Source organism: Strix uralensis, chromosome 15 (assembly GCF_047716275.1).
Source record: "Strix uralensis isolate ZFMK-TIS-50842 chromosome 15, bStrUra1, whole genome shotgun sequence".
NCBI lineage: Eukaryota > Metazoa > Chordata > Aves > Strigiformes > Strigidae > Strix > Strix uralensis.
In genome coordinates, this window is record NC_133986.1 from 18683038 (window position 1) to 18703352 (window position 20315).

The window sequence follows — 20315 nt, forward strand, 5'->3', positions numbered from 1 at the left end:
CAGAGACAACTGCGCTTTCCAGCATTACAGTCACCCTTTACATCTCCATCGATACCAGGCTTATAAGCATAAAAGCTGGAGATCAGCTATTTCTGTTTCAGAAGGGACTTTGTCATATGCTGGGATGTTCCTACACAGCTAATATAGGATTGCTATGTTTAGTCCAAATAGGAAACTTGATACACAGCTCTTTACATTCTCTTCATGTGCAGAGGATATGGAGCTGATCAAAATTTCCACAAGCCAAACTGCAAACAGACTTAGAAACAAACTGAAGAGCCCCTTCTGCTCTTTTGAAATCTTCCAATTTTGTGATGATGCTATAACAAGAGCTCAGTTATCAAACCTTCACTGAAGTTTTCACTTTGCTTGTCTTACCCTCTCTGTTTTGTAACCCCTTCCCTTTTCTAAGGAAAAAAAAAAAAGAGAAGGAAGAATAACACAAGTATCTAAAGTTTGGATTTCTCCAACCCCCCAGTTTTGCACAAAAAAACTGAAAAGAGGTAGGTTGGAAGTGCACCAGTAATCACAAATGGATCCCAGGTAAGCCTCTGCAGGATAATTCAACATGCTGCAAGAGAAGACTGTAAAGAAAGATCCACGCAACAACACAAAATCAGAAATCAGAGTGCAGTGTAATACATGTCGAACGCCTAATGCAGATAAAGATGACCTTACCAGACAGCCATAAAATGGCACCTTGCTGTAGCACAGCTAGATGGATGCCTATGCACAACAGTCTGCATTCACAAAATGCACAGCATTAGCATGAAGCAGAACAGCCAATACTGATTACACTTGGGAGACTAACTGAATCTGGCCAGAGAAGATGGTTCCAGAAGCAACTGTGCTTTAATCCACTTTGTCCTGCAGTGAGAACAACCACCCAGAACAAACCATCAACTTTTGCATCTGCTGGGCTTCCCACCAGGCTGCGTCCACAACCCAGCCCCACTGCACAGGGATGGAGGATGGGAAATTGCCAGCAGGGAAAGCGATTCCCGCAGTGGGAAGCGGAGGAAGAGAGGTCTGGCTGCACAGCTTAGCCCTTTTGCCCCAAGAGTGAAGGGCAGAGGCACAACGCAGGCGTGGCGAGTCCTGCAGAGACAGACCCTGGTACCAGAGTATCACAGAGGAGATAAGAGATGCCTGGAGGCAACAGATTTCCACCAGCGGCTCTGTGCTGGGAGCCACGGCAGCATGTCCCAGCCTGAGCTGCTGTGCTGAGCAAGGGAAGGGGAACACTGTTGGGAACAGGGTTTGGTTGTTTTTCAATGTCAAACAGCCTCAGGCAGTTGCCAAGAGCCCAAATTGCCACTTAAAGTAAACCTCTCCCTCCACAGCCTGCTCAGAGGTCCTGCAGCTCAGGAAGGGAGGGGAGGAGGAAAAACTATACCTGTGCTCAAGCAACTAGAAAGCTGATAAAATGGTGTTGAGCGAGTGACACAGGGGGTGAGACAGAAGGGTTTGGGAGCAAAAAGGCAACCATGAAGGGATCTGGCAGTAGGGAAAAAGGATGAATATAGTTCAGGGCATGGAGAGGAGCTGGGGAGCAGGGACCTCACAGCAGGCAAAACAGCCAGCTAAAACCCAAGAAGCAAAACAAGCCAAGATCCTTTGGCTATCACAGTCATTTTGCTATTTACAGTCAAAAAAAAAATTTCCTTGTGAATGAGCCCATAGGGCAATGGTGTTGTGCCGTGGCTGTTTGGAGTACTGGGTAGATCCTAGAGGACATCCCGTGACAGTCACTGGCCTTTCAAGAAAAGATGCTGGAAAAAGACCAGAGCCCAGGGCACTTTCCTTTGAGCTGCTTGCAGAAGCTCAGGTAGGGCAAAAAAAAACCCCCCCTACTGACAACCTAGCAAAACCTGTTTGCTATAAAGAACTGAAGTTCAGTAGGATCCCACCTGGTGCATCAAAACAGACTTCAGGAAAAAGAGGACTGATAAAGAAGAGACCTTAAAGTAGGTTTCCAAAAGCCACAGGAAGAGAAGCAATTTGAGGATACAAGTCCTGTGGGCTCCTCCTCCTTTACATCTAAAAACATAGCTTTGGGCAGGCTTGGGTTTGTACTGCTGCTCATCCCAAAGTGGTATTCAAGAGAGCTTCTCTTCTAAATGGGCACCACAAAAGCCAAAAAAAAAAACCCAAACAAAACAATATGCTGCACTCAGAAGCCAGTTCCTTGAGAGATTAAAAAAAAAAAAGCACAGCCCCCAGAAGAATTCAGAAACAAAAGGTGTTTTGTAGCAGACAGAGCTATTTATAAGCTTGGCTATGAAATAAAGCTTCTTTTTTATAGTAGGAAAAAAGAGAATGAGCTTGTTTTCACTCCTGACAACTTCCTCTCCTCTCACTGTGCCAGATGCTGCCCGGTTGGATCCAACCAGTTATCACCTCCCTCTACGCCATTCCTCCTTATTGCCTCAACCCTCTACTATCACCCACTCAAGATAACACCAGGATATCTATTAACATAAACACAATATGAGCATGAGATCCAAAGACCTTTTCAAGAGGGCACAGAGACAACAACCCAGCTCTGCCTTCCCTCTTGCTGCACATCAGAGGACGGTCCTTTCTGCTCTGTTGGTCTACCCAGCACAGCAGATGTGTGTGTCCTCCCCACTACAACCCTATTATGGACTGGTTCCAAGAGGCTGCTGAAATCATTAAAAAGTTTTTCCCCTGATTAATTCAGTAAATCTGGGAATTAGACCCCAGAAGCATCTCAATTTCAGGAGTAACATCAGCCCCATGCTGAGCCAGAATGACCTCCAGCTATCTACTTCTCATTGCAACATAATAAGATAAAACAGCAGAGACTGTTCCTTTGAACTAGCAAAGGCAAACACATCTTGACCCAAACAGTAGTAGCTAAGGGACTTACTCTGCAGATTAAGCTAACACAGGTATCCAGCTTTCTAGCAGCATCAGAAAGTGAGAGTCCAAAGCAAACCCCTGCTGCGTACCCACTCCCTTCCAGCTCAGAAAGTCAGGTGTTCACCCAGAAGCAAGGCTCCAGCTGCTACCATACAGAACCTTCCAACCCACCCAAAGTGTAGCTGGCAGAAATAACCCCAACGTCCTGCCAGAACAGTGCCAGAAGTTTGTTACACAACGCAAGGTCATACCCCACCTACCTGGTTAATGAGTTCTCCAGGCATGCTATTGCTCCGCAGCATCATCTATCAACACCTTCTTGTACTGGCCATGGCCTGTCGCAACAAATTTATACTTCTTGCCAGAAGGAGTGGACTGAACAGGAGAGAAAGAAAGAGCCAAAGTCAGCATTTTTCTCCCTCAAAATAGGCAGCTAAGATCAAATAACTGAAGCCAGAGGAACATGTGATACAGTTGTCTGTAATCCCAGAGGGGCTGGAGACAGCCTACTCTGTACTCCCTTCTTGCCCTTTCCACGTAAACTCTCTGCACAGACCAACCACCACTTTCTATAGGCGTAAGGTAACACAGCAAGCGCAGGATGTGTAATAGGAAAGGGAAGATCTAACTCCAGGCACCAGGAGGGAAGGCCCATCTGAGAGCCCAGACCCCCCACGCCAGGGTTGGTTTCACCAATGGCAAGAGCCAGTTTCATTTACCACATACTGGCAGCAGTACCAACCCAGGAACAGTCCAGGTATTTTGATCTTCCTCTCCCAGCCTGGACAGTTCAAGCAGCAGCTGCTTGCAGCATTTTAATAGCCATGCCCACAAATGTACTGGTAGGCACAAAACCCTGGATCCATCTGCAAGTATTGATACTGTCTTAGGTTCACTTCCACTTAATTTAGCATGTTTTCTTTACTCTCGAGATTAAAAAGCATAACAAGAGCACAGTAACTCACATTTGCCATTCAATCTGAGCCTAGAAGGCTGGGGCTCCCAACTCATGGGCTGAGAGCAACATGCTATTCAAGAGACCCCTCAGTATTACTGGTTATAAAACAATTTTTTCCCCCATTTTTACTAGGACTGAAGCAATAGCAGCTCACTGTTAGGAAGAGCTCTTAGGTATGCAATTGTGTTGACAGATACAGGCAACCCTTGTCCTACAGAACACCACTGTCTCCTCAATACTGCCAACCCAGCCAAGAGCTCTTTTCTTTTTCAGAGCAGAGCAAGTGCTTTCATACTCACACAGATACTAACTCACCTTGATATTGGTCTCAGGTTTGGGACTGCCCTTCTGTTCCCAAAGGCTTCTTTTACTCACAATGTCTCCAGCCACGATATCCTGAGAAGATGATGTTCTCATTACCCTTCACTGCTAATGCTGCTGAACATGCTTTTGTTCACATCCCTTTCAAACCCACACCTCTGACCTCCTTTTTTATTTATAATATCACATCATCTGACCTATGACAGCTGCAGCTAAAACCCATGACTGTGAAAACTTCTTCCTATTCCCAGTATATCCTGTTTTCCTCTTTCTCACTCTCTTCAACAAGAGCCTGGATCAGAGATCTAAGATGTTTATTTTCTTTAGTTCATTAACTATTTAAGACATGTTAACATCAAGGCTTTTATTATATGGAAGGAATTTTGTTCACATAAACACAGATTTGCAACCAATGCATTACAGAATCAGCCTCACTCACATTGACCAAAAAGTGAAATTATTAAGAGAGCAATACATGATACTCTTTGCATTTTCCAAGTTTACAAGACTTATGATCTTGGTACTACGTGCAAATTCATGCTCAAAAACTGGAGCTCTGTCTTAGCCCCTGCAGAAGACATACACATTCTCCCCACCAGCTGATTTTATTCCAGTTTCAAAACAGAGCCTCAACCAGCATCACAGAGGCTTTCCGAGGTGTACCACCAAGGAACAATTTGGGACCCTAGCACAAAGTGAAGCTCTGAGGTACAAGGCCTTGCATCCTGATGAAGGAGATTGGATCTCTAATACAGATGCCTTGAGAGCTGGTGGGCACCACCAACGAGCCGTACCAAGAGGCTAACACAAGCGTAATACATGTTGTGCCCAGAGACCAGCCCCTCTCCCCTTCTGCAAGCAAGGCAACTCCTGCAAGTGTCATACCTTACAGGGCTGAGACTTCACAGCAGACTGAGCTGCAACCTCTCCAGTCTCCCAGAGGCTTTTCGTGCTGGCTACCATCATGCTCGTGGTGGGAAGGTCAAGAGAGGGCTGTCGAACGGGTTTTGGAGCCTTTGTGGATGTCTGGAAAATAAGTAGTGAAAGATCACCATCAGAGAGTGTGTGCTTTTTTCCCCCCCTGTAATTGGAGGTCCTCAGGGATGAGGGGTTGTAAAAGGAGACTTTGTAGGGTCTTGCTAGTTCCTGCCAGATACTCTCACCCATTAAACCTCACCCATGAGGATACAAGGATGGGACAGCTCGCTAAAGAAACCTACTTTATGCTGCTGAGTGAGATACAGACAGGAGAAAGGGCTGCTCCCATCCAAGGGGAGACGATTCAGTTGTCACCTCCCAGATGGTAAGACTAAGAGACACGGTGGTAGAGCAGCACCCAACAAAGAAGGCTCCTTGGAGGGTGGGGACAGAGACCAGCAGCCCACCTCAATAGCCTGCGTGTACTGCTCCAGCCTGTCATCAATCTTCGACACAGGGAGAGGAGGCTGAGTCTTCTTTATGCTGTTACTGGAGAGCAGAGGAGAGAAGAGGATTAAGATGACCCCCCAGTGCCTCAAGCAGAAGGGAGGACTTTGAGAGCCACAGGCAGTCTGTCACTCCTGCCCTTCCCCATAGCAGGGCTTGCCAGCATCCTCCATTTGCAGGAAGGGACCTGCTTTACCCCAAGGTCAACCCTAGAAATACCTTTTCTTTATTGAGCGGTTCAGCGACTCAGTTCTGTCCGTGATCTAAAGTGGGAGACAGGAGAATACAAAGATAGTATTTTTATCCATAGACCTCAGATGGATGTAGGTCATCTCAGCTGACCATAATTCAACCATTTCTCTTTCCTGATCCCTCAACACAGATTTTGGTTAGAAATGCCTCACTCAGTCCCACGTTCCCACCCTGGTCAGAGACAGTGAGCATCCCCTTCCCTTCTCCTTCCCAAGGCAGGTGAGCAGAACCCCAACCAAAAGCACCAGTGCACAGTAGCAGCCCAACCAGTTTCAGGTGCAAACCAACAATGTGCAGCTTGACTGACACCTGAAACAGCAACCAAGACATTTTCTCTACTCCCTCTGCTCAAGGACTAAGTATCTCTCTCAGACACTTAGTTTCCTAGCCAGGCACAACAGAGAAAGTGGCAAATGTGGAAAGACAAGGGGGAAAACTAGAGGCACTGCCAGCCGTGTCTGCAGAAGAGGAGCCAAGCATGAGAGCAGCACAGAAATGAGTTACATTGACTTATCCACACCAGAGAAGCACACAGACAGGGCAATCAGCACATGGAGCCACCTGCAAGGCAGCCCTTTGGGTCAAGCCGTCGGGAAAGAAAGTTTTGCACAAGAGGCTCCTGCACAATAACTCTTTGGGCAAGACAGGAAGACAAGCAAACACTCCACAACCACTAAATAAAGGAAAGCTCAAATGTTGCTAAACCTTACAGCTCTTTTGTGCCCCAGAAAACAAGAACACAGAGAGAAAAACCACTTTCAAGTCAAAGGGGAGGCTCTTTCTTAACACCAGCTCCTACAGAGCCAAGGAGCAGCAATCAAGTAACAAGATCCTTCCCTCCCTGCGTAACTGCTGTCTGTGCCACAGGAAACATCATCTACCAAGTTAGCAGATAAAAAGCAGCACTAAATGCTCATTTTAAGGCTCTTTCAGGATGCCAAATTTTAGCTAAGCAGAAGACAAGACAGTGTCACAGAGATGACACATTTAACAGCTGCGTCCAAGAGCACAAGGCCCATTAGAAGAGCACAACCACCAAACAGTGCAACCGTGGCTAATAGAGATGTAAAAGGGAGAGTCACTCTGCAGGGTCCCGACATAGCAGCGTGACAGATATGCCATCAACCAACTTTTTCTGCTGGGCAGGCTGTCCGCCTTCTGCCAGCTCGCTCCTTTGCTTGGTGCTGCAGGAATTGATGCTCACCTCTGAGCTGTGACTTCAGAGATTGGGTTGCCCATCCTTCCAGGACATTGACAGGCAGGCTGCCACCTCATGGGGCATAACAGCGCCTGAAGAGGGAATCTGGTAGATTCCTGCCTGTGTCTAAGCTTCTCAACCACCAGTAGGTAAGATATCAATAGGAAAAACCCTTGCCAACCCTGCCAGAGAGATGCTGTGCAGGTACAAACCACCCACAGGTGCTTCCAAAAGGTCATGAATGAGCATCAAGTTAAACACAGAGGGGCCTAGAAAAGGCTGTAGGTGACAGTAGATCTCAGCATGACAGTCTAGGTGGGAACAAACTTTCCTTAAGCTCTTTGGAGACCACTTCCCCCTGCCCAGTAGGGCTATTCCTTGCAGCAAAATTCATGCATTTCTCTGGTCCAAAGGACTTTCTGAAGACCAGAAACAACCACAGTTGTTCACTCAGCCAGCCTCAAAAACTCAGAGCTCACAAGCAGCCTGAGAGAAAACAGGGCTGGTACAAGGCTTCCCCCCTGCCACCACATCTATTTAATCTCCCAGGCCACACTCTGAACCCCAAACACCCCATCACACTGCAACCCAACACCCACCTGCCCAGATGTGTACCTGGCCTCCACCAGCCACAGCTGGCAGGGGAGCTCACCACCCGCTGCAGATGCTCCTGTCTTTCCACTACAAGAAGTGTTTCTGCTGAGCGATCCTGTGCCAAAACACCTTCTTGGTGGTCAATGTGTTTAATTCTTCGTGCTCACACAAAGCCCTGCTAGCTGGGGTGTAAAGATCCTCCTTCCTTTGGAAAGATCCCAAGCTCGTATTTTTCCTGAACAGCTTTACATTCAGCTTTGTGTATTGGTGAGCTGACATCACCATTATAAAACACAGAGACTAGACTTCTAAACCTTTCCCTGGACTAATCCTAGCAGCAGCAGCTAAGCTCAGGTCAGGAAGCTGTATGTGTTTTGGGGTTGTAATGACAAAAGTTTCAGCACATAAAAGGCACTGGAAGCATTTCCCACATTTCCCCACCAGTCCCACTCCAGGGATATGCTTTGGCCACCCCTACCTCACTTTTCAAACCTAACATTAGCACATGGCCTGCATCCAAACCTACCCTTTCTCCCCTCTTTTTTATTTCACTTTTAAAAGGCTTCTCCATAAAGAGCAAGAATCTGATGATTGTAGATGATGAAACCTTCCTCTTACAATCTATTTACTGGTGCAAGAGGAAGTGTTCAGACAATCCTCCCCATCCAGGAAATATTGCCCAAGCAGCTAATAGCACAGATCTAAATGCAAAAAAGCAAAGACAATACCAACAGCAGATTAACAGGCTATCAACAAGCTTAGGGCTTACAAAGACAAAAAGCCATTCAGTACAGAAATCACTTATCTGTACCTATTGTATGTAAAAGCACATGCACAGAACTGAGGATTTGTAGTAAATGTAACAGAAGTCATGAGATGCAATTGAGGTGGTGTTAAAAATGGAAGTTTCTCAAGAGCATCAATGCATACAGAGATGTGATTGGGAAGGACACAATGCTTCAGAGATCAGGAATCCCAGTTTGTTTAAAAAACTTAAGTCATACTTTCTGATTTTATTCAAGAAAGATAGGGAAATTCCAGTGCTTCAAGTTTTGGGGTTTTTTTGGGGGAAGGGAAATTTTATTTTCTCATTAAGTTCATGTGTAGTCTTTGACCAAATTCACAAGCTGAAAGCACAGACATCTTTATCAGTATTACAATATTCCCTGGAGTCCTCAGTGAACTTTAGACTTCTACGGTGGTTGGCAAAGTATACACAGAGACAGTTACAGCTTCCAACAGCCCAAGCAGGCAAAAGAGGAGGAGAGGAGGTTGACAGCCAAGGAAGATGAGGGAAACAGACCAAGTGATTTGCCCCAGCCTGTAGCAGGAGTGGGATAACAGGATTCACACTCTACACTGCTGCAAGCCCTGGATCACCTTTCCTCACCATTAGTTAGGTGCTCTACTGTGACAGTTGCCATGCCTCCAGAGGGGCCCCAGCAACACAAACCTTCGTGGAGCACACTGCAGTGTGGTCAGAGCACAGCTCCTCCTCTTCCAGACTGACAGGGCTTGGGGCCTTCTGGCGCTTTTCTGGTGTTTCTTCTTCTTCTTCATTTCTCCTTCTCTTCTTTTCCTGAGTGCAGAAAATGAACAAGCCAGGAAGCAAGCTGGTCAAACTGCTTACTATGCAACAAAAGTGATTTTTCCCGTCTCCCAGGCTTCCTGCTTTACACTAAACAAACACATGAGCTCAGAAACTTTGCTTCACATCATCTAATTTTGAGATATCCAGGAAGAAGCTCATATGTCATGGAGGGGGGGTGGCTGTAGAAATCAGAGAAATTTTGCAGGTTCAACGTTCCAAAATGATATGGAAAGAGGTCCTTGCATCAGTTAAAGATTTTTTACCACTTTTGAGATAGGAAAACGTGAATTTCTCATTTAGAGGGCAAAAGGAGAGAGAGCAGCTGCCTTTAGAATAAAGGGCTAGACACACACACTCAGTTCAAATGCAAAAAGCATTCCAGCCTCAGCAAGTCAAAAATCCATTTACAACAAAAGATATGTGAAGCTCAGCCACCATAACGGCTTTGCACACCACTCAAGTTCCAGCTTTGTGTCTCTCATTAACCAGGAATTACACCTCATCAGAAGAGCAATGAAAGAAAACCTCAGCTGGGAACAATGCAAGATTTAAATACACATCAAGCCAAAGTGCTCCAAAGGTGCAATAAAGGCTGCGGAGAGAAAAACAAGCAGTAAAATTTTGATTCAAGTTTTCCTGAAGAGCTACTCACTGCCCACAAAACCACAGAAGTAGTAGCATTGTCCTCCTCTGTATTACAGGAACATGGCTAAACCATCACAATCTCTGTGAGCAAACACACCACCCTCGCAAGAGGGCAGAGACTGCCTGCAGTGACTCCAAGAAGGCACATCGGCAATAGTGGCACCAGCCCCAGGTTATGCCATAAAAGCGTGTCTACTGGGCTCAACACCCAGAAGCGTAAGCAGCAACAGTGAGCAGCCCCCAGCCCCAGCTCTCCCACCAGCCTGTGGAGAAAAGATCAGCTCCTCCTGATCCCACCTCCTGCTCAGCTCTCTCCTCTTCTTCCTGCTCTTGGACCCGTTCTTCCTCCTGGCACAGCCTCTCTTCCTCCCTGATAACAACATTCTCCTCCCGGATCTCCTCTGGGCTTTCCTGATCCAGCTGTATCTGCTCCAGTTTGACTTCAGCTTCCCTCACACCACTGTCCTCTTCTTCATACGACTGTCGTGGAGACCTAGAGGTGGAAGAGAGAGGGGTCAAAGAAGGAAGACACATTGTTATGAGCGTACAGACACCATCAGGTTCCTCAGACCTCCAGAAATCCAATGTTATCACTCCCCCCAAGCCTACAACTTGCTGGGTGTTTTACACCAGGGCTCACAGCCACTTTATGGTCCCATCCAGTTTCAGGCACCCAGCAGACACATCACTCCCACATTGTGACTGTCCAAGATGCAGCTCCACTAAGAGCTGTGGCAGACCCAAAGGTATCTGCACCTTTCCAGCCTCACCGCAGGCAAGACCCACGGGAAAACAGAGATCAGACCTGCACTCAGACCCCAGGCAGAGAGGACACTACCACCATGATGTGGTGCTGGCTCAATTCTCTGCTTGGCTACAGCCCAAATCCCAGGTGAACTAGCATGGTCTGTGGCCCTGGTGCACAGACACAGATCTGACGCTGCCCCCATGGTTCCCAGCATCAGTTCAATGTGGAGGACCAAACACAGCCTTTCAATGCCTAAACTTATCTTCCATGTTAACAAAGCCTCTCGCTGGAGAAGGATCCAACCATCAACATGTGAACATGCTTCCCAAGATTCCCTTTTGCCCTAACTGAAGCTAAACTGCAGGGCAAGGCTGCACAGCCACTCACATGGGGTTATTTTGTTTGCAAGGCGCAGTGCTCCACAAGCAATGCTGTATCTACACCTGACCCTGAGCCTCAGTTTTACCCACTGGAATAAATTACACCTCATGTCACTCACGTCATAGCCCAGCAAAACAAAGGAGTCCCATAGTGGCCAGGGTCACTCCTTGGCTTAGGTTTAAAAAAACCACAACGGGGTTTGGACAAGAAAATTCCTCCAGGTCTCTGAGGCTGCAGACAGGAGATTCAGGAATATGTTTAAGCAACCAGCTTTGCAAAAGCAGAACAGCCTATGCCTTTGGGCACAGTCAGTGGGAACACGTAACCCCAGGGCTCTCGCTGGCTCACAGCTGTGCACCAAGATGTCATTGCCATCTCACTTTGCCCAGCCAGAGAATAGCTTTCTCCTCCCACCCATTTCTTAGAAAATCACCTGGCTTGCGACAGCAAGGCTCGAGAGCTGGCTAGCAGGCATCTGCCAAAGTGCAAGGCTGACTCACCACTTCTGCCTCACCAGCCAGCACCAAAACATGAAAAAAAGTTCAAGCAAGACTTTTCCACCCACCTCTCTGCTGCTGGGAAAGCAGCTCACAGGACAGCTGCCGTCCAGCCCTCCTCATGACCACATGGGGAAAAAGCTGACGCATACACCAGCTCATTTGGCTTGCTACTAACCATCCTCCCACAACAGTGCAGCCACCAACAGCAAACAGGCTCTGAAGGCCCAGGTAACTAGTTTCTCCTAACCAGGAAGCCAGCAATGCCTCCAGCTAAAGTGCAAGCTCATATTAAAAATTAAGGCCAGCAGATATGATGCAGTCTACAGGATGCCTTCTGCACCACAGCAGTTTTGTATGGGACGCAGTTAGACTGACACAGCTCCCACCCTCTTGCACACAGCTGATAGCGTGGATCTCCCCCCACAAAGTGGGGGAACCAGAACCAAAAATAAAATGTGCCTTAGCACCAAGGCCCTCAGGGGATGCACAAGATGTCTTAGCTCCACGCAACAGAGAGCAACTGTCTCCATCCCCTCACTTGCAGCCACCACCTAAACATCTTTCACATGAAAAAACAGGGTTTGATCCCTATTCAGGTAAGCAGGAGAGAGGGGAGTTGGGAAACCCCAGCCACAGCACTGCTTACCCCACCCAGACACCCAGCATACCTGTGCTCACACCACACTCCAAGCCTATCCTTTAGAGGAGCAAGGGCAGACCTGCTGAAGGGTCTTGATAGAGCACAGCCACCCCCTAGAGCAAGCCCAGCTTTTGCAGAAAGGCCACTCCCAGCAAACCAACAGGGTCTAAGCCCCTTCAGCTGCCTCCCCCAACCACCCCACCAAAAACCTGCTCAGCCACAGCCGCTGCCTTTAAAGCACCACCCCTCTCTAACGGGCTTCACCTGCCACAGATGCCACCTTCCCTGCTCAGCACCCTCCTGCCCCGCTACAGAATAAACACAAGCATCACATAAAAACCCAAGGAGCAATTTCTGGAGAGGATAACACAACCCTTCCAGCAAATTCTCTTTTGAAGGCCAAGGAGGGAATAGCAGCAGCCTTTCTAGACAAGCTCTTTGCAGGGGGGGTGGAAAAAGGCAGCATGCCAAAAAGCAGATGAGGCCAATTTCTAATTGCTCCCACAGATGTGATAATCAACACTGCGGTGAGGTGCTCGAGCAATGCTTGTGGGGTCAGGGCTGCAACGGTACAGCTTGCAGAGTGGTTTAGCCTCAGTGTTTGGAAAAAAGTAAGAAAGAGGCGAGCTCTATTTATTTGTTCAGCAGTAAATATTAATCTCAGGCATTTTTTTCAGTCTCAGGGGTAAAGAAGAGGCTGTGTCATCACAGGGGCAAAATTCCCTATAAAATCAAGCTGCCCAGAGAGCTGAGTCACAGACTTCACATGCAGGTAGATGGTGTCCAAGGGAAGTGGTTAAGGCAGGAGTTTGGTTCGGCTCAGCAAGGGGAGAGTGATGGGAGATGGGGACTAACCAGCTGGCACACAAGCACCTCTCAGGGCTTTACTGTCTGTTTTCCCCCACTGAAAGAGGACTCAAGCACAAGGTGGGCTGGGGCCATAACACCCACTATGCTGACATGAGCCAGGAAGCAGCAATAACTTAGAACAGCTTTTTAGGCTGGCCTGGATTATGTTAGAGGCCGTTTCAGCCCCTGCAGCAGCTCAGGTGGCTTAAATCCGCTGTTGTCACTCCTCCAAACCCAGGCGTCCTGGCAGGCTGCCATCGCTTGGAGCGCAAAGCTCAATCCAAACATCCCCAAAGCCCAGGGCAGCCCCTGAGCCTGTTTCACCCCGCTAGCCCAAATGGCAAGCGGCGAGTGTCCACCCTAGCAGTACGGGATGATCTGGCCTCATTCTTATGCGTGCGAGGCTTGACTTGGGCTTGGTCACCCCTCCTCGGGGACGGTCCTTTTGCTGGGCACGTTGGTTCCCCTCCCCTCCATTCGGCTGTGTCCTACCCACCTCTGCTTGCGCTGCTCGAGCTTCTGGGACCAGTCACTGAAGCCTTCATCCTCCTCCAGCTCTGAAGTCCCAGATGGCTTAAAGTCATAGCTGAAACACAGCAAGAAGGAAAATAAGGAGAAAGATGCAAAAAAACCCAAACCTGGCCTGAAAGAGCCCCAGCCTGATATTGTCCTTCTCTCCCTCCAGTTACTGCATCTTCTTTCCTCTGGCTGCTCCCAAATCCCACTAGAAGCCTTATCCTCCATTACACCAAAGACACCGTGTGCTTAGGAGCACCCTTGTATAAAGATGGTCTCTCAGGGCACCACTACAAGATGGAGAGGAAGAAGGAGCACCCTGCTGCCAGCCTGGTCTCTGGGGCTGTACACAGGCAAGCAAAAGACAAAGCACATCAAAACCAAAAAGTCCATGGTTTTCTTCTGCACCGGAGCTGGCCCTAGCTTGTTTGGACCAGAGGTGTTTCAAACTCAGTTGCTGCTTGTCCTGCGCTAGTACGCAGCCCCATAAGAAAGACATCAGCAGGAGCCAGCCTGAACAGATGAGGAAGACTCAAAGATTAGGACACGGGCTCACATTCTGGGTTGGATCCTCACGTTCCCCTACAGCTCTGAGCCAGCCAGGTGCACTTGCATGACCCTGGCTCCCCGCCTGTGAATGCTCTACTGCTATACAGAGCCACAGCCCTCCCGGGGCACACAGCTGCTGGCACCAGATGTGGGCTGGCCATGCACAGGGATTGTTGGGTTTTCCCTATTTCTTTCCTTGCATTCACAAGCAGACTCGCCTCCCAGCCAGGGGTCCTGGGTGGGCAGGCATGTTACAAGCGTTGGCCTGAGGACGTGGCTTCACAGATGGTTTTGGGACACAAGTCGGTCACGTTGCTCGGGAACGGGAATTAGGATACAGGACTCACAGATTAGTTTAAAACTCAGAGGTTCAAAATATGTAATAAACATGGGAGATTCTTTTCTTTGCCTTTCTGGGCTTTTAAGAGGTGTCAGATGATGCTTAGCCTCTTCTGTGACCGTGGTGGCTTGAAATATAGGGCATTTCTCTGAGATTCATGAGTCTCATATTGAACTGGCTGCAGGAGCTGAGGGTTTACAAAAAGACACAGGCCCTCACCAGGGAGGGTAGAGTGGGTGAGCACCAAAACCAGCTGCTCAGCCACAAGTTTGAGCACAGCCCAGCTCCTGCTGCGCTTCAGCATCCCCTTAGACTGCCCAGCAATGATGCCACGTAGGTCTAGGACGCTTCAGCCTGGTCTGGGTTATTTTCTGCTGAGTGTGTAGCAGCAGCTTGTGGATGTCCCAGGATAACACTCAGGAAATTCGATGTGGAGCCAGGATGGGACCATGCATCTGCTGAGTCCCTGGTCAGGGCTTCAAGCAAGTTGCAGCATTGATAATGCCCAAGGCAGAATCGCTCTGGTATTTGTGGCCCTGGCAGTATGCTCAGGCTATCAGAGAAGCTCCCAGGGGGCAAGAGAGACCAGCCAGATGCTGTTTGAAAACTGGTCTCCCTTGCTCCTTTGCAAACACAGCCCCAGGGGAAGCACCAAGCCAGCACAACCCCATCAGCACCACTTAAGCAGACGCCCATCCCTCCAGCACGTCTTTCCTGCAAACCCGCCATTTTTCAGGTTATTTCTCTTTTTTTTAGTGGAGGGAAGGGGAGGAGAGGAGCTTTGCTCTGGCCCTTTGGTGCAAGGAAATGCCGAGGGTGGGTTTACACAAACAGGAGTGACATGGAGGGGATGAGTCCCAGCGCGGGAAGAGCGGGGGGAAGGAGGAGGTAGTGTTTACACAAGGGAGAGCGAAGCTTTTCCGAAGATTAATAGCCAGGCTTGACCCCGGCTGTGTGAGCAAGCCCAGGTGGCTGTCAGCAGCTGCAGAAGAAAGCAGGGGATGGCTAGAGAAGAAGAAACATCCTTCTGGTGAAGGCTGGCCCAGCAAGCTCAAGCATCATGGAGCAGGGAGCAAAACTTCTCATTTAGGAGTTCTTGTCGCTGCCCCCTTCGCAGATGCTTAAGCACTCAGTTAAATTTGGGCACCAACAGTCCTGTGGGGTCAGCAGCATGTCTGTGCCTACGCCCACAGGACTGGAGCCTGCAGGCTGGGTTACTGGGGCTGCTGCATGCTGCTCTGTGCCCGAGGCAGCTCACAGCATCTCCCGGCAAAGCAGAGACCAGAGATCTTGTCTGCCGTTTGAAAGACCTTTACGAATTATTTTCCAGCCCCTGTGTGAATGGGGGTTTGGAAAAGCTAACAATTATTATTACTTTCCAGATCTTCTGTTTGCTTTGAGGGCAGACTGCAGTGGTTTTGTCTGCAGAATATCACCGGTTGTATTTCCACAAAAGATTTTGAAGCGTCTTTGCAATGCTTTTAGACGCACAAAAAAAAAAAAAAAAGTCCTGAATAATTTTGAAAGTAAAAAAAAATTTATCTTTTAATGGAAAAAAATAGATTTTTATAAATAGCTTTTGCTATTTTTCCAGTAAAATGAAGCTGCTGCTTCTCTCTGACTGTAATCCCAAATCAAAAACCCTGCCACTGCTTTTTCATGGTGTTTAATATATTTAGAAAAAAGTTGAACACATATATAGTGGGAAGACTAGGGTCTTTAAGACCGAGTTTGGCAACTCTGGGTGCAGACTGGTTTTTGTGCCAGCCCCAATGCTGCATAGCACCTGGGCTGCTGAACTGTGGACACGGGGAGGTTGCAGTGGGATGCTGCGGATGTGACTGGTCATCTTTCTCCAGGGGTCTCCTATCTGAGAGCAGACAGCTCAGCATCTCCATAAATGCCTCCTGAGCTATTTCCATTTAGGGCCTGCACCCTTAAAGCATCAAGTTGACTTTAACCATTGGAGCTGTGAACTGCACCAGCTCAGGGGCTGCTCCCTGCTCCCCACCGCCAGGGCAGCATCCTCCGAGGGAGGAGCGAGGATCCCAGCCAGGAGAGGTGACCATTTGCTCGGCCGCCAGCACCGTCATCTGCCCAGGGTTGTGTGTCACATCCTCAGGCACATGTCTGTCTTTGCACATATGAGGAACTTCCATTAGTTTTGGCATAGGATGATTCACAGGCTGAAATTTAACCAGGCACAGAAATCCCTGGTGATAGGGACCTGCTGCCTGAGCTCAGCCTTACCCAAGCTGTCCTAGTTTAAACTCTCAGGGTAGTAAAACACCCAGCCTCCAGCCAAAAAAAAAAAAATCAAACCAGGTATTCTGGCTTTTTCTACCCAAACTCAAAACATGCTATTCGTTAGTTTGGGCTAAATCCTCCAACCCAAACCTATTAGGGAACTTCCCCATCACCCCAAACCACCCCGAATGACAGACACCCGCTCCATGGATGCAGTTTTGCTGCAAGGAGAGAGCCTGTCACTGAAGGATTTATCTGTGGGTATTTCTTACTGGTTTTCCTGTGCTGGACCCGTGCTCTCTGAGCAGGAGACGGTGCTGTTCAAGCCCTCTTCTGCCTGGGATCTCAGCTGCTTCTCCCGCTCCCGCCGTCGCCGCTCTCTGGCTGCCTCCTCCTCGTCTTCCACGCTCCACTGTGCTGTCAGCCTGCCAAGCCAGAGGGAAAACCCATCCTTAACACCGTCAGGCAGTGCCTGTGAAACCTGGCAATAATGCCCCAAGGTGCCTGGGCTCCCCCCGCAAGTGGAGGGCTCCTGCAGAGGAGCAACCCCACCATGAGCATCGGTCCTTGAAGTGGCATCCCTGCCTCCATCAGCAGGGCTCCGCAGCAGGACTGACCAACGTGCAAGGATAAGGTGGGACACGTGGACCCCATGGGAGAGGGGTACAGGAGAGCCTTCCTCAACCCTGAGGAGGATGTGGTGCGTACCCCCTCCTCCCAGACCAGCCACCTTCCTGCAGGCTGGAAGCCCACCGGGAAGCACCATTCCCTGCAAAGATGCTTTGCTCCCCAGGAAGGGTTTGTTAAGGGTCTTGCAGAGCTGCAAGAAATCCCACACCCCCATCTCAAGCTCTAGCCCAGGGAGGGCAAGATCTGCACCTGGGGGTGAGTTTCCTTAAGCCGTTAAGCTGCTACTACCAGGAGCAGAGGGAACAGCAGCAGAGGGCAGTGGCTATGTCCCGCTATGCCCTGCCCAGCTTCCTACCTCCCCTGCCGAGAAGAAAAACCTGCCCTGGCTTCTCCCAGACATCTCATCTGCTGGATAATAATGCCTCTGTCAGCAGAACAGCTTCTTGCATCCCCGAGGAAGTGATAAGGTGGCTGCCACATTCCTCCTCCACCGATAACATTGGTCCCCACGTGGGATCAGCTCCTGCTCCATGGCTGGTGGCACCAGCCAGGGTGAAGGCAGAAAGGGACACACCACCACAGCATGGCCACCACTCACCCAAAGGGCCTGCGATGGCAGCTGGAGCAGCGCAGGTCTGACTCGTGGTACCCAGGGCTGATGCTGGGGCAGGTGCTCCCTCACCCCACTCACCCCTGGCTCGGCCAGGTCCAAAACAGATCACGAAGCCTGTTTCCCCCCAGCGTTTGCAAGCCTATTTCCAGAAATGCGCTGTGCAAGGCACGCACACGGGAGTTGGGAAGGTGATCTCCCACCAGCAGCAGGACCCAGCCCAACCTGTGCCTCCCCCCACTTCAGGGACACCCCAGGACTGCAGTTCCTATAGGATGAACCTGCTCAGTAGGAGATACGGTATGACATCAGTTCAGGCTAGGGCAAAGAGCTTGTGGAAAGGAAAAAAAAAAAATCCAACAAAAATGCCTTACTTGGGACTTGTTTCAGCCCAGTTTGAGTGAAGGAGGGGCAAGTTTCAGCTGACCCCAGAAGTGCCGCTCTGCCAGCCTGCCTGGCTTTGTTCACAGCCTGGACTATGAACCAGACGAGAGGGCCTCACTTCACCAAGGGCCTCGCTGAGATGCTGTTTTCATCTGAGGTTCAGGACAGATCCCCCCCTCTCCCAGAAAAGGAAGGGGGAAAAAAAAAAACAACATTGGGATTGAGACATTTTGTTCAAGAGAAAAATTGGCTTTTCTAATTACACTGTGCACCTTGTCAACCTTTTCCAGGGAGACCCACTCGGAGCCTATTTCACACTGCAGCACTGGCAGGACTGCCAAGCTTAGCCCCAGTAGCATCCCTTTGCGGAGTGGTCCCACCGCCACCCTGGGGGGGAAGCTGGGGGGTGACCCTGCATCCCTGCCCTCCCAAACTCCCACCTTGCCCAAGGCGGCAGAGCTGGGATGCAGAGACAGGCAAAGACAGGTCACCCATCCCTGCTGAGCCCAGGAGGAGCAGAGAACAGAGCAGATCCCAGGACTAGGCCAAGAGACTGCTCTGCCGCCGTGGAATGACTTTACGCCTGCCTTACTTTGGGTGGGGTTTTTTTGCAAGCAGCACATTCAGCCACCCTTTCCCCTTCTCCCCTGTCATTGCCCCTTGCCACCTTGCTCTCCAGGGAACAAAGCAGACCCGGACCAGAGCCTGGGCTCCCCTCCTCCCTTCCCTACTCGTCCCACACTCCTATTTATTGTTTTCCCACAGGTTCCCATAGAAACCCTTGTCTGTGGGCCTGGCAGGAAGCCACCGTGTTGTTGTGGTTTTTTTTTTTTTTAATATATAAATGAAGTCATTCATTAAACTCTGCCATGATCTCCCTCCCTCCTGCGACAGCTCCAGATAGTCTCCAATTAGGAAAGGCTCTTAACCCCCTCTCGCCCATACCGCCCCAGTTATGAGAAGCAAGGTCCGTATTTATGCCAGAACAAGTTAGATTTCAATTTAATTCCTTTGCCCCCTCCTCCAGCTCCCTGGGAGGCTGCTGCAGAGGCAGTGCTACACCAAGTCCCCAGCTTGGCCGGGGTGCCCGGGGAAGCCCGGAGGGGGGTCCCCCCTGAACCACGTGAGCTTTCCACAGTGCGAGAGCAGTGTTGGTTGGCAGCCCTCTCCCTTTCCCAGTTGGATGTGACTAACTCTCTCCCCATGACCTCACCGGCTCGCTATTCTGTCCCTGCATCCTCCGAATGGGCTGAGGACAGAGCCAGGGGCGACCGTTTTGGGGAGAAGGATTTTTCTGCAAAAGTAGGGAAATATCTTTCCGGGCTCCCTTTGCCACAGAGCAAACCGGCCACCATGCCGTGATGTGGCTCAGACACGCACCGTGGTGGGGCTGCAATGCTGGGAGCTCCGTGCCTGCTCCTCTCAGCAACAAGGGCTGCGGATAAAGCCCCTCCAAGCCCCACTCACCCTTGGTTCAGAAATATCAGCACCCTCCAGCAAATACCTAAAAGCAGTTTATTAGCGGATTCAGAGCTCTCTCTCACGCTCAGAAAGGCTGGCAGCGGAGCAAGGTTTAATAAGCGATGCTTTGGGGTTCAGTAGTCACACAGACAAGCAGAGGGAAAAGGACGATTACTTTTTGACTGACCTAGCAGCACAAATGTTTGTCTTCAGTGAAAAACAAACCAGAAAAAAACCCAAATAAATGTGAAACTAAACCCTGCCAAAGTCCTTGAGTGTGGGGCAGCTAAGAGGGTTTGTTGGACCACAGATGAAATGTGCCATTTCGATTTGGACGAGCCCAAGTGTGAGGAGAGGGTCAGCTGTTAAATTGCCTTTCAAAGCAAAAAAGTGGAAGGATTTCATTTCCAAATGGTTCTGTTTTCTAAGAAGGGGCCGCGGTCTCCTGTTTGCTCTAATTTCTCGCAATCACACTCGGTAACTCAACGTGCTCAGTCCACAGCAGTATTGCACAACCATCTTTCCCATTTCTAGAAATAATTACCCAGCGCTTCAGGATCGGGCTGATACCGTGTACCTCTGCCTTCACC

The 20315-nt window shown here is 49.5% G+C and overlaps 1 protein-coding gene across 2 annotated transcripts in view; it reads right to left on the reverse strand.

The window, feature by feature from the left end:
- Positions 1-20315, reverse strand: part of LSP1 (lymphocyte specific protein 1) — a 51814-nt gene that overhangs the window by 8128 nt on the left and 23371 nt on the right. For both annotated transcript variants that reach the window (XM_074884745.1, XM_074884747.1), the window contains exons 2-10: positions 16913-17065; positions 13485-13574; positions 10168-10363; positions 9088-9213; positions 5810-5853; positions 5551-5632; positions 5051-5191; positions 4160-4240; positions 3147-3261 (exon numbers count right to left, since the gene is read on the reverse strand). In XM_074884745.1, coding sequence (XP_074740846.1) covers positions 3172-3261; positions 4160-4240; positions 5051-5191; positions 5551-5632; positions 5810-5853; positions 9088-9213; positions 10168-10363; positions 13485-13574; positions 16913-17065 — 1003 coding nt within the window. In that variant the 3' untranslated portion in view covers positions 3147-3171. The remainder of the gene's footprint in view (positions 1-3146; positions 3262-4159; positions 4241-5050; positions 5192-5550; positions 5633-5809; positions 5854-9087; positions 9214-10167; positions 10364-13484; positions 13575-16912; positions 17066-20315) is intronic.